Below are 13,212 nucleotides of genomic sequence, written 5' to 3'. Positions count from 1 at the left end.
TGTCCCAGGGATGTATCCAGGGAGGGGAGGGGGAGCCGCACCTACCTTTGTACACAGTGTTATAATTTTAAAGCTTGTTCTTGCTAGCCAATACAAATTCTTTCCTGGGATCATCTTAAATCGATAAATCCCATGCCAGGTCTTTTCAAGATACAGAAATGTGATAGGCCTACAATTGTAAGGTTCAATTTGGTTTTTATTATTTTGCAAGCTTTTATAATGATGACGATGATGGCGATGGTGATAATGATAATAGATAGTAATATTACCAACATTAAAAAGTGAAGAAAATCGTGCTAAAGACAAAAAAAGAAAGTTTTGATTCGTTGATCCGACTTTATTATAGTTAAAGCTTAGTAAGCTATAATTAGGCCTAAGTTGTCCTGGATATTAAGTAGATCCCTGATAAAAGAGCATGAGAAATTTGTTGGCGTTTCACTTTGACTATAATGGTAATGATAATGAATTTTACTATATAAAAGTGTCATTTCCGGCCATTTCGAGAGGTACTATTTCCTCAAAATTTCTCACATCAGCCCCAGCCATGGTGGGGCTGAGGTGGTTGTGAAATCACGTTTTTGAAGTAGCCCTATGTAAAGTGCATACTCACAGACAATGTTTTTAACCTTTTTTTCTATGTTTTTTTTTTCCTATGGTATATCACACACAAATTAATAAGAATAAGATCTCTATGGTTGTCAAAAAACCCTGATAAAAGATCATGTTTGTTTAATAATACTACTTCTACTAGTAATAATAACAATGATGATAATGACGATAGTAATAATTGATAATAATATTAATAGCAATAAAAAGTGAAGAAAATTGTGCTAAATGCGAAAAAAAAGTTGTGATTTGTTGATAATACTATAGTATATATAGTTAAAGCGTAGTAAGCTATAATTAGGCCTAAGTTGTCCTGGATATTAAGTAGATTCCTGATAAAAGATCATGAGAAATTTTTTGGCGTTTCATTTTGACTATAATGGTAATGTGATGATGATGAATTTTATTATATAAAAATGTCATTTCCGGCCATCTCGAGAGGTACTATTTCCTCAAATTTTCTCACCTCAGCCCCAGCCATGGTGGGGCTGAGGTGGTTATGAAATCACGTTTTTGAAGTAGGCCTATGTAAAGTACATACTCAAAGACAATGTTTTCTATGGTGTATACACACACATTAATAAGATCTCTATGGTTGTCAAAAATCCCTGATAAAATATCATGAGAATTTCTTTTGGCGCTTCATTTTGACTAATGGTGATGTGATGATGATGAATTTTACTAAAAGTGTCATTTCTGGCCATCTAGAGGTACTATTTCCTCAAATTTTCTCACCTCAGCTCCAACCATTGTGGGGCTGGGGTGGGTGTCGGCTTACAAAATTCCCTCCTCCTCCACCTTTCAAAACAGATCTGTGCCCTTCCCTGGGTATGACATTAAACTCAATCGAGTCGGCTCCTGATGTATGTGTTAGTGACTGCTGTTTGTTTTTAGGATGTGATCTGGTTTTTCATGATTATGACTATTCTGGATAAAGAATGTTTTGAGCAGAGGTGGATTCAAGGCACCCCCCTTCATTTTTTTAAGGAAAAAAAAGGAAAAATATATTCAAATTGAAGTGCGAGAGTATAATTTCCGGTCATCTAAAGATGCCCTAATCATAATTTTTTGTTACCTCAGCCCCAACCTTGGTGGGGTTGAGGTTGGTGGTTCCTCGGTCTGTGAAAGTCCCTCCCAGGTTCACCTCTCTTTCGAATTCCTGGATCTGCCACTGTTGATTTATTATATTCACTTTATCCTCTCAAACAGTCCTAAGAACGTTCAGAGTGTGCTACTTCACAGGGGGATTCGCCCCCTTGACCCCGCCGGGGTCATACGTAATTCGCATAATGGCTCCCCCCTTTCAAAATCTTGGCTACGTCCCTGGTTTCATCACAATTTCATCATCATCATCATCATTACATCACCACAACTTATAATAATGATATGCAAAATATCTTTTCTGATCATCGTGTGATATTTCATACTTCCCATTTCTTTTATCTACCACTAGGTGCTTTATATGATATTTCCGGAAACTACGGCGTTGTGTTTGGTGTAGGTGGCATTGCATTCATTGTGTCTGGTCTGTGTCTGGTCATTTATCCAATAATTACTGGGAAAATCAACACCAAATGCAAGCAAGCAGAAAGCGATTTATCATCATAAGCAACTGCATCAAATGCAGTTTGAGCTCTTGGACAAATTATGAAGCATGTCAATTATTATTTTGACATTTAAAATTAAGATTTCGTAATTATAAACTGAAATGATTTTGCCGAACATTGTTTTCTTGTATTATGAATCATAGATTAAAATAAATGAACTGACACTATTTCGTCTGTCGCATTGTTGAAACTTTTATGAGGTTTTTACGATAGAGATAAAAAAGCCTATATAGGCATGGGAGAAGTTACAGTTTAAACACAAATGACAACAAAGAAAACACCTTTTTAATGGATAGATTTTATTGAAGATTTCATGCAAGATAGGAAAGATAGAGACTAAACATAGATGGGACTTATGACGTCACATACGTCTATACTGTGCACATAATGCGCTACTTGAAATGTTTAAATTCGGGCTTGTGGCTCACAAGTATTTACTGATTTATTATTTGATATTTAAGGCTTTTTTTTATGCCAGTAATATAACAAGATGAATGAACAGCAGACTATATGGTTACTTTTACTTATTCAAAATGAAAGTTATCACAATTCCTAAAACAAAACGAAATACATTATCTCTATAATCAAGCTTCTTGGTTGACAATGCTAAATTTAAAAATGGGTTAACTTTATATATTCATGTATGAAGCTATTCAACAATAACTGCATGTTGTATAATATGTCGTCTCAACCAACTAATATGGAAGTCAGAAACAGGAGAAAGAGAACATTATTCTTCACACAGTTCAAATATTTTTTTCAATTTTCTATCAGAATTTAAAACACTAGAATTAAAATAATTGGATATAAAGTAAGTTTATGACATTCATGTTAGAAAACATTTCATCTTACATGAAATTTAATTTAGACAATGTGATGGGAAAACTGTTAATTAATTTTTTCTGTTATTCGGTAATAATTAAACAGGCTGCAATAAGCTTCCCATAATAGTTTTATTTATTTATTTTTTATTTCGATAGACTACAGGTGTATTACACCACAACATACTACAGTAATTGGTTTTAGACCTTTAGTGTATTAATTTTAACAGCAAAACAACTTAAGTTGATTTAAAGTGATTTTAAGGTTTCCAGGATAAATGCATCTGGGTTGGAGATATCACCTAGCAAACCTGTAAAAAAATTATTGGAAAAATTATTAGGAGCTGACAAATGTTTTGTAAATGAAGAATGTGACAAAATATAGAAGAGGAACTTAAATAAAAATTTAATTTAACTGTTTAAAGCAAATTCCTTTTGTATTATCATTGCATTACCCGCTGATAATTTGGTACAAAATCCAACCCACGCCAATAGCACAAGCTTAACATCATTGTGTTTATAGTAGCTACATGTTCACATCATTCCACGATGATACCAGGCCACTAACCCTTGATTTGGTTCCCACCCAAATCAGCTGATATTTTAAACAAGCTTTTAAGGAAATAATGAGTAATCCGTACGATAACATATTAGGTTAACAAAATATTATCCAGTAAACTTTCAACTCACCATTAACCTCACAGAATTCAGCGAATGACTCACAAGGTAGAAGGTCATCCTCATAAGTGGATAGCAACTGTAAGAAAGCAGACAAAGCATATAAATTTGTGAAAAATAAATAGGTTAGAATGTTTAGGGCAGAACAAGTGTACATTGAAGACAATTATGATTTGAATAAAGCTCTGGCTACACTATAAAAGTTTATGTGAAAAATAATGTGATATGCCCATAAATAATTATAAATAAATAAATTGGAGTATTTGTATGGTGCCTGTTACAAATATTATTTGCCACTGGCGCTTAAAAATATTATAAGAATGCATCAGTATAGAAATTAATCTAAGTTTCGGTGGAAGAAATTTTTCGGTGTGGCAAAAGAAAAAGAATGTTTGCTAGTTCGGACATACAACATTCTAGCAACAGATAACCTGAAACCGTTTGACTGCCTTGAGGAACGTAAAGGTATTTGTTGTGAGATGGATGAACAAAGAAATATGTAGCATGTAAGCATTTATCAGTGAGAAGAATCATTTTGGAATTTAAACGTTCACTTATTGGCAGCCTATGAAGGCCTTTAATGATAGGTGAAAATCCTATTTTTCCCCATTTGGGGGGGGGTGGGTTTTCTTTTGGTAATATGAAATTATCATGCAAATATATTGGCAAATCACATATTGATCTGATATCTGAAAGGAAAATATTTATAAGTATACATATTTACCCTATCAGCTGCCTTTAGAACAGTTTCATCATTGTTACGAATGTAATCAGCCACAGATGATGACCAGTTGTCTCCAGACGAGATGGTGACCTTCTTAAAGAGGATTGTATAGAAGCAGTTGATCAGGGCCCAGTACATTATGTAAGACTTATACACAGAGAAGTCCTTTACCGCTTTGTCAGAGATTCTAAAATTAAAAAAAACATAAAGATTGGTGGTAAGCCTTAATCCATTGCTTTGTGACTTGTAAGCATATTATATGTGGTTATGAATGAAAGCAGTTCAATTGTCTTTTAACGACAAGCAGATAACAGATAAACCAATGATGACGGTTATGTAAACTGTTGTTCCTTAGTTTTAGCTTTAAGAGCATATAATAACAATCATGAAGTACTCCTAATTAACTGTTGTAAATCAATGCAGCTTCCAGCTCATCAAATATCAGGATGGGAAGCTCAGTTTTTTTTTTTTTTTACATTCTTTTTTGTCCTCATTCTTATAGGAAATCGGAAATTTGGCCTGGGCAGCCGCTGCGCAGCGCCTCCCAACTTAACTACAGCACACAGCAGACACATACGGATAGAAACATTGTCCTTAACTGTCAATATGAGGGTTATTCGAGGAGCCAGGCAATCGACTCAAAATAAAACTCCAATAAAACCCAACGCTGGCATTTATAACTAGAAGGATGAATTATCTAAACATGAATAATATATATCATGAGAGTGTCAAGGTTTACTGGTACCTATTTAAATAGTGGTATGCAAGTATAAATTGAAAAAATAAAATTACGTTTTGCAACCTCCAGGAGAAACTAGACGTGCCTGTCCAGTGATGATGAGACGACGTAAGCAGGTTACACGCTCTGCCTTCCATTCCACCTGTGAGAGGATCATGGATGCCAACAGTGTGAAGTAGTGGGGTCCATCCACCTCATAGCTTGACTCCACCCACTTCTCCTTTCCTTGTTTTAAGAAGGTACTCAGATTTTTCGATTCACGAGTCCCAGATCTGGTCCTTTGGTAAATAATAAAAAAAAATCATTATTTCTCACAATTATTAATTTGGTTAATAATGAAAAGAAGGTATTATTTATCAAATCCATTTGTCAACCATTAGGAAAATCTGCATAGACCAGCATCTGTAAAATATATAATGATTCTATAAAACGTTTAATATTTTTAAACTTGTGCCTTATTTGATTAGAGGCAATCATTTACAAAAGACAAACACATAATATAATGATGCTCTACATAAAGTCTCATTATGAGGATGAGGGAATGGATTTATTTTGGTCATGACAAACAGTGCTGTAACACTGACAGGAATTGAACCCAGGACCCTGGGGTTGAAAGACAAGCACCTTAATTACAAAGCAACAGTTCAGCTCTAGCTTCAATTGAAACTGAATAGTAAAGATTATAACAAGGCAATGTAAAATATGAATATATAAATGACAAGATAAATAGACAAGTGCAGGAACAGATAATGCATGAGTGATACTTACGTATTGATGACATACAACGCCATGTGAATCATGTACGGTACCAGATGGACGTTGCTCTGACGGCCTCCTCCTCCACTGTCATCGCTAAATGATTTCTCGCGGGCAAAGCGCAACATTAGAAGCTTCAGGTCATGTAGTGTGCCATGCTGGGTTGGTTCACGATGTCCAGTGCATTCTTGTAGATATGTATTATGCCTAAGGATAAAAGATACAGATAATAACTTGATATATGTCTGTTCATAAAAACAGAACAAATAGCATTTCCTCATTGTAATAATGAAAAATAATTTAATATTTAATAAATAATTTAACTTAAGATGTTCAAAAAAACCCATGTTACTTTCCTTTCTAAATTTAAGAAAATTCAATGCTCCATTCTTTGCTTTGCAAGTGTCATATCTATTGACTATAACATTTTTATCACCCTCATCACCATTGAGACTCATTCAAATTTAACCAATATAAGCATAATACTATTTTAAGAGCATGTATTCTTCAAATCATATTTTCACTTATGATATCATCAATGGATGAAATTGACATGCCCCAAAAAAATAATTAAAATTGTTTGATATCACATATATTGTACCTGGCTAGGCAGTTGGCAAAAGCTGATTCCGGTACATTAGGGCCCCATAGGGGTAGTAGTCCATTGCACTTGGTGTTGGCATTCTGCAGGGCTGCACTTTCCCACTCCTCTCTAGCACGCGCCAGTCTGTGTGAGGCAAACATGAAACTGTATATTTTCAGACATCGCATTATCACGAATGCTAAAAATCTTGCGATAATACAAATTTAATCAAAGCATGCTGCATATGAATAAACAGACACATAACTAAAAGTTTTAGCATCAGCAGTAAAAACAATAGTTACAGCAAAAATAACAATTATACTATACTACCAATATTATTAATTTTACTGAAACTAATAAAAGTAAGACTAATAGTAATAATATAATATAATAAAAATATAATATATAATATAATTATACTAATTGTATTTAATATTGATCAGTGGTTGGCAGGTTTATAACTTGAGCTTACCTTACTGCGGACATGTGGCAGTCATAGTGAATGATGTTAAAGTGTGACACTGTGCTGTATCCCTGTGTCTTGCGTGGTTTATTCTCAAATTCCTCAACTGGGACCCGCTTTGTAAAGGTATAGATTACTAACACCTTGAATTGAAAAAAACAAAAAAGTTTACAAAAAATAAAACCATTGTAATTTTGAATATATCTTTATTGATGATGTTTTTAATGATGATCAATATTTGATGATTTTTTATGCTGATGATTTTTTTTAATGATGATCAATATTTGATGATTTTTTTGGCTGATGATTTTAATGAGAGTTGAACTTGATGATAATGAGGACCCCAAAAAAAAAATGATTTACCACAACTAATCCAAATATGATTCTAGGATGGAATTATTGTTTGAATGTTATGCAAACAATAAATGATTCATTCAAAGTATCATGGCAGTTGTAGTACTTACTTTATTTGGTTGGTATTTATAGCCTTCACGACATATACAGCATGTTAGGCCTGTCTCTTCTACAAGTTCTTCCATCTGCTTTGTTAGCAGGCTCTTCGCAGTCACCTGTCCACGCTCATTTGTCTACAACAATAGTAGGAGCAATTATAAATCATCAGAAGAATATAAAGACAACAGAAATGATGTTTTATTCATATTTAATCATAAAATTTAAATAATATAAAATGAATATTATATGACATATTTTACCGTAGTGAACTGAACATTATGAAAATAAGGTATAGTACCACTGTAACATTTTGCAATCAATTATTTCTAAAAAAATTGACAAAGAAACTACAGTTTTAAGCACAGGGGAAAACATTTTTAACAAAAATTATATAAGTATTAATTGTTATATCTAGATCTATGATTCTTTAAATTGAATTACTTACAGACATGCCTAGAGCTCCAAGCTGTTTCATACGCATCGCCATGGCTAGTCGCTTCTTCTCTGCCTTCGTCTGGGCCCTAACTTCCTCAATCTATCAGACAAAAAAAGAACAGTATTGTTTTTGTCATCCATGTTGAGCATTGAACAATACAGTCCTGTGCCTCAGAATAAGATTTCAAATACTGCATTATTATATTAATATCATATATCTGACAAATTATAAAATGTAATTGTTTTGTTTTTATGCACAATGAATCATTGATGATGTTAAAAAAACACTTAGAGAATAGTATTGAAGAAACACTTTCAACAAAAACAGATCTTTTTAAAGTGATTTAGGTGGTGTACCAAATGCAGTATGTTCATTTTTATTATTATTTCTACAATTAGTATTAGTATTGCTACTTCACTGTGCAAAGCTTCAAATAAAACATTACCTTCTTAGCAACATTGGGATTCTTTTTCAGAGCTTCCATTAGATTCTCTGACAGTGTTCCTATTCCCTCCTCGCTTGACATCTGTTCCATACGGTGCATGCCTGGGATACACTCAGCACCAACCAACTCCTGTGTCCTAGTATGCCCTGTACTGAGCCCGGCCAGCAGACGCAGCACGTAAGGCAAAGAAGGTCTTGCGAGAAACTCCTTCCAGGCAGCAGAATCTGTGTTGCTGGCCTCTGGCATTTTGTTGATGATGTAATCAGTGGCGCTTTTCACGATTCCTTGTTCGATTATTAGATCTTTTAGGTTGTTGCCACTGTTATTGCTCTAATCATCATAAAAAAAAAGTGAACAGAAATTATTCGATTTAAAGGAAGCTTCATGTGGAAAATGTAAATGTAAATTTAAAAACACCCATAAAGATACTGAGCAACCAACAGACGAAAACAGTTCATTGATTGTACTGCATAAACTAGCTGCAGTTAAAAAAGATAGCATGTTTATGCCCGGATTGGCTACAACAGAGCATCTCTCAGACACACTGATTAAAAGAAAAAAGCATTAGCCTAAGGACACAAGTGAATTGAGCACCAGAGCACTAAAAGTTCAATCTAGTTGAGAGAATAAATTGCTTGTAGCTGCTAGGCCAGATATTTTAAGCAGGTCTACAGCTTACCTCAATTCCTGCAGCAATTACACAGAAGCTTTGGAGATGTACAACATGATCTTGGGCCTGCTCTTCATCAAACCTAAGCATACAAAAAGAAACTAAATCTTAATATGCTGCCCTCTGTCAACAACAAACAATTATTTGAAAGCACTGTCCCCATTTTATTTTTCCTCATCATTCTTTAGATTTGTTGGGTTTTTAAAATATATTGATTGCCACAAGGTATGGTGTACGAGATGTACATACATATTCTATTCACCGGTCAACAGATTCAAAGGTCATTTGTAATCCACTAGCAAGAAATTCTGTTGACAATTTAGCAGATTTATTATTGTCAAGTTTAGTTAAATGTAAAGCACTGTCCACATTATCAAATTTTCTTTGACAAACACCCTTGTATGCTCATATAAAGTAATGATGTGCCTATATATGGCCATGATGTGATGTCATCATGACCATATTTAGGTATGTCACATGTTTTTGTCAAACAAAATTTGATAGTCTTAGGGCCTAAGAATATTCTGTCTCAGAAAACTGAATGTGAGCTTACTTTTCAAAGTTCAAGTATGGTTTGAAGTGATTGATGAGAGTTGCCATCTTGTCGTTGTCCCCGAACGATAAGAACGGAATGATGCGCATCAGACCTTGAAGCACGTTTGCATTGGAACGCACAAATGAACTGTTGACTCGGTCCAGTAGCGCCACCAACTGCGCCTTATCACATGTCAGGTTTACAGACTCCTGAGAAACACGGTGCAATTTAAAGCATAAATGATATTACTTCATTGATGAGTCTCATTTGAAATTTAACAAAAATAAATTCTTTATAGATGATGAATGACATAAATAAAACTATTTAGTCTTGTGTTCAGTAACGTTTCATGTTCAGTAACGTTTTATATTGCGAGTTGTACCTTTCTGATGAAAAATTGTCTCCTCCCAATAATATGAAAATTTTCCATTATTTTTAAGATAAGTTAAAATAAGGTAAGAATAAAATAAGACCAATATCCAACAAGTAATCACAATTACCTTGGCCTCTTGTAGGGGTTCATTGTTAGCCTCCTGCAGTACAATCTCCATGATTGCTAGCACTTGCTCGGCAATCACCGCTCCACCGCCGGAGCCGCTGTTCCTCTGCTCTGCAAACAGCACACGATTCAGTATGGCTAGCATGATGTTAATGGATTGTAGCCTAGGCTGGATGAGCTTTTGTCGGTTGGCTTTTACCTTGATACAGTAGTTGAAGAGCTTCAACATCACTGTGAGAAGCTGTCGGCCACGGACCAGATCGGTCAGAGATGCCAGTCTAGAAATAAAAAAAAAGTGTAGGAGTAAAAATTTTACACTGGTCAGGGCTACCAGGCAAGCCTAACAAATGAAGCAAACTACTTAAAAAAAAACCAGGCTAAAAACTGTAGCTAGGAACAACACCAATTAATTCTAAACCAATAAAACATAATCAAAAGAATATACAGTATTCTAAAAACATAAAATTAAAAATATATTTAATACTACAGACAGTGGTTTGACTTACCTCGAGAGAATGACCTCTAACCCTTCACACTCATGCATCACATTAGCCATCTTGTAGATTTCTTCATCATCGGCTTCTTCATCTGCACAAAAAACAGACATAGTCATATTTGATAAAATTTGTTTGTCAAGAATTTGTTTGGCTTAGTATGACACATTGTAATTTCACATAGTGAAATGATGTGATTTCAGTGAATATTTTGTATACATTTAAAATCTAATAACATATTTACATAAAGTAACATGTTAATACATTTTCTATACACATTTAAAAACTTTTTGTTGCATTAAAACCAATAAATAATAATGCAGAAACAAATTGATTACTACGTCAATAAATTAAGTATATTATTTGATAGATACGAGTGGATGTACCTTTACTGCTGTCTAGTGTTTCTATAAACTCCTCTGTAGCATCTCCAAGCAGACCCCTCATACGGTACACAATCCTCATTGGTTCACCCTGAAAAATAACCATAGTAGCATCTAATACATATTAATACAGTAGTACACAATTCTCATTGGCTCACCCTGAAAAAAAACCATAGTAGCATTATGCAAATTAATGGTACAAAGTCCTCATGGCTCACACGAATGTAACCACAACATTTATGTATGGAATGTAAGAAATTCAATTAAAAAAATGACAAGCCTACCTCGTTGTCATGACACCATATCCGTTTGTACACTTCTTTGACAGGCAAGTCTAGGCTAATGATCTTGTTGTTTACAAGTAGCTAGGGGACAAATCAAGGACAATTAAAATGTGTTAATACCCAAAGTAAATATTATATTCAAACTTATTTTCCACAGGACTTGAAGATAGAAAATTTAGGATAACTTTTTACAGTTATTCGAATAAAAATATGGTAATCCTCCATAACTGAAACATAATTATAGAAATAATCAAATTCAGAAAGTGTGGCCATAGAATTCAAATAAAAGTATTATAGTGCACATTTTTAAGGTCCGTATTGGACTAGATTGTGAATGAAAGTTCTGAATATGTACAGCACTAATAATAATAATAATAGTGTAGTTTTATATAGTGCACATATCCATCTAATGTAAGATGCTCAGGGCCATGTCATTGTACTAGTGTACAATGACATGGTGTGTGTGTACAGTATGTATGCGTTTGTTAGCAACTATTTTGCATACAACAGTTGCATACAACCCAGCCATCTCCACCTCACCTACAATAACAATCTATTATTCTAGTATTTGATAATATTTACCTCCATTCCAGTGTCATCTTCTAAAAGCGCCACTAATTCACAATCTGAAAAATGAAGCATGATGATTTATGATTCATAAAAAATGTTAAGGCTGACATTATGAGCTGTGATCTACATAAATACTGAACATTTTGGAATGGAGTATGCAAAGATCTACTCCATGTGACTGATTGTGATGCATCACAACAGTATATTGTATTTTGAACGATTTCACCGATGATTTTGTACATATATATTTTTAAATTTAAATTTTATTGATTGGCTTATTTTACTTGAATATTTTATGTTAATTTAATTCATGTTCTCATTGGCATCGAAGAGCCACTAGACAGTGATTCAGTTTAATTTTGGCAATCCTGTCCGGCCAGATGAGTGTTGTTTTTTGCTCTCGGTTATCTTATGTTTGCCTATTTTAATGTTTTTTGGATAAAATAAATGAAATGAAAACTTCACAACCAGACACACATACTTTCTATCATATGAAGACGAATAAAACAGCATGAGGCTAACATTTAATAACATTTTGGTGTATTTCTAACAGTAGATCCACTACTATAAAAGAAATGAGAGGTTACCTCTGCATATCTTGTTCTTGACATCTCTCATAAGTGGGCCTAGGTCTGCCTCATTGGAGCTGTAAGGATTGCCCTGCATACGACCTTGGAGGTAGTCCTCTTGTTGTGGTTCCTTCTCTAACGTCATGAAGAATTCACCGATGTCATTGTCCTCCTAAGGGCCAAGTAAAAACAATATGAATAATAACAATGACAACAATAAAAGAAAAACAATTAAGATACTGAGTATTTATTATACTTGATGATACAATTACATAAAACAAACATAATTTTTATGAAATTCTTACAGGGAAGATTATGTTGCAGAGTCTCTCAAAAATGAAGACAGGTGTTCGCAGGTCCTGCACTTCATACTTCTTCACTGTCTCAACACAGAGTGCCATGAATGCTCTAGTCTCGGATTCAGTCCCTAAATCAAACAGTCAAAAATGTATTATGGAAATGAGCAGACATATTCTAAAAACATACTGATAAGATTTAGTTAATGTTCAACCAATCAAAATTTGTTATTATGATAAGTGGTAGTGGTATAAGTTTGCTGAGAAGATTCAGTCCATGATTAACCAACCAAACTTTATTATCATTATGAGTGGGAGAGGCATAATGTACTGAGCAGTTTTAGCCTGTGATAGAACGCGAGAGCAGCTTAGCTCAGTAGTCTAAACTGGTGATAGCCACTGTGTATGCTGTGAACCTGGGAGATCTCTAGGCCCTCAGTTTATAATTCATAATTCAAATCTTATCGCTGCTCTCCTTGTATTTCAGCTGGAGAAAAATGTGGCAGTATTGTATTAGTAAGTTGATTCCAGTAAATGACCCATCATTTCAAAGCTTATAATGTGGAGAATTTGATTATGTCAAAAAGGAAATTTTTATATT

At 34.1% G+C, this 13,212-nt stretch overlaps 2 protein-coding genes across 2 annotated transcripts in view; one reads left to right on the top strand and one right to left on the bottom strand.

Moving 5' to 3' along the window:
- The window catches only part of LOC117103385 (monocarboxylate transporter 4-like), a 5,763-nt gene extending 3,549 nt beyond the window's left edge, over nucleotides 1–2,214 (top strand). The window contains exon 5 of the mRNA XM_033243926.1: nucleotides 2,060–2,214. Within this exon, the coding sequence (XP_033099817.1) occupies nucleotides 2,060–2,214 (155 nt within the window). The remainder of the gene's footprint in view (nucleotides 1–2,059) is intronic.
- Nucleotides 2,215–2,494: 280 nt separating this feature from the next.
- Nucleotides 2,495–13,212, bottom strand: part of LOC117103383 (E3 ubiquitin-protein ligase UBR4-like) — a 57,204-nt gene continuing 46,486 nt past the window's right edge. The window contains exons 70-87 of the mRNA XM_033243925.1: nucleotides 12,334–12,487; nucleotides 11,759–11,802; nucleotides 11,177–11,257; nucleotides 10,896–10,983; nucleotides 10,522–10,603; nucleotides 10,017–10,293; nucleotides 9,535–9,725; nucleotides 8,991–9,063; nucleotides 8,312–8,641; nucleotides 7,876–7,965; nucleotides 7,442–7,564; nucleotides 6,987–7,120; nucleotides 6,533–6,658; nucleotides 5,944–6,138; nucleotides 5,229–5,453; nucleotides 4,437–4,623; nucleotides 3,725–3,791; nucleotides 2,495–3,345 (exon numbers count right to left, since the gene is read on the bottom strand). Coding sequence (XP_033099816.1) covers nucleotides 3,284–3,345; nucleotides 3,725–3,791; nucleotides 4,437–4,623; nucleotides 5,229–5,453; nucleotides 5,944–6,138; nucleotides 6,533–6,658; nucleotides 6,987–7,120; nucleotides 7,442–7,564; nucleotides 7,876–7,965; nucleotides 8,312–8,641; nucleotides 8,991–9,063; nucleotides 9,535–9,725; nucleotides 10,017–10,293; nucleotides 10,522–10,603; nucleotides 10,896–10,983; nucleotides 11,177–11,257; nucleotides 11,759–11,802; nucleotides 12,334–12,487 — 2,529 coding nt within the window. The 3' untranslated portion in view covers nucleotides 2,495–3,283. The remainder of the gene's footprint in view (nucleotides 3,346–3,724; nucleotides 3,792–4,436; nucleotides 4,624–5,228; nucleotides 5,454–5,943; nucleotides 6,139–6,532; nucleotides 6,659–6,986; nucleotides 7,121–7,441; nucleotides 7,565–7,875; nucleotides 7,966–8,311; nucleotides 8,642–8,990; nucleotides 9,064–9,534; nucleotides 9,726–10,016; nucleotides 10,294–10,521; nucleotides 10,604–10,895; nucleotides 10,984–11,176; nucleotides 11,258–11,758; nucleotides 11,803–12,333; nucleotides 12,488–13,212) is intronic.

This window comes from Anneissia japonica, unplaced genomic scaffold (genome assembly GCF_011630105.1).
Source record: "Anneissia japonica isolate Jap-2015-1 unplaced genomic scaffold, ASM1163010v1 scaffold288257_len99150_cov156, whole genome shotgun sequence".
NCBI classification, from domain to species: Eukaryota; Metazoa; Echinodermata; class Crinoidea; order Comatulida; family Comatulidae; genus Anneissia; species Anneissia japonica.
The sequence above is the reverse complement of the archived record's forward strand: the minus strand, read 5'-3'. Positions and strand labels throughout refer to the sequence as shown.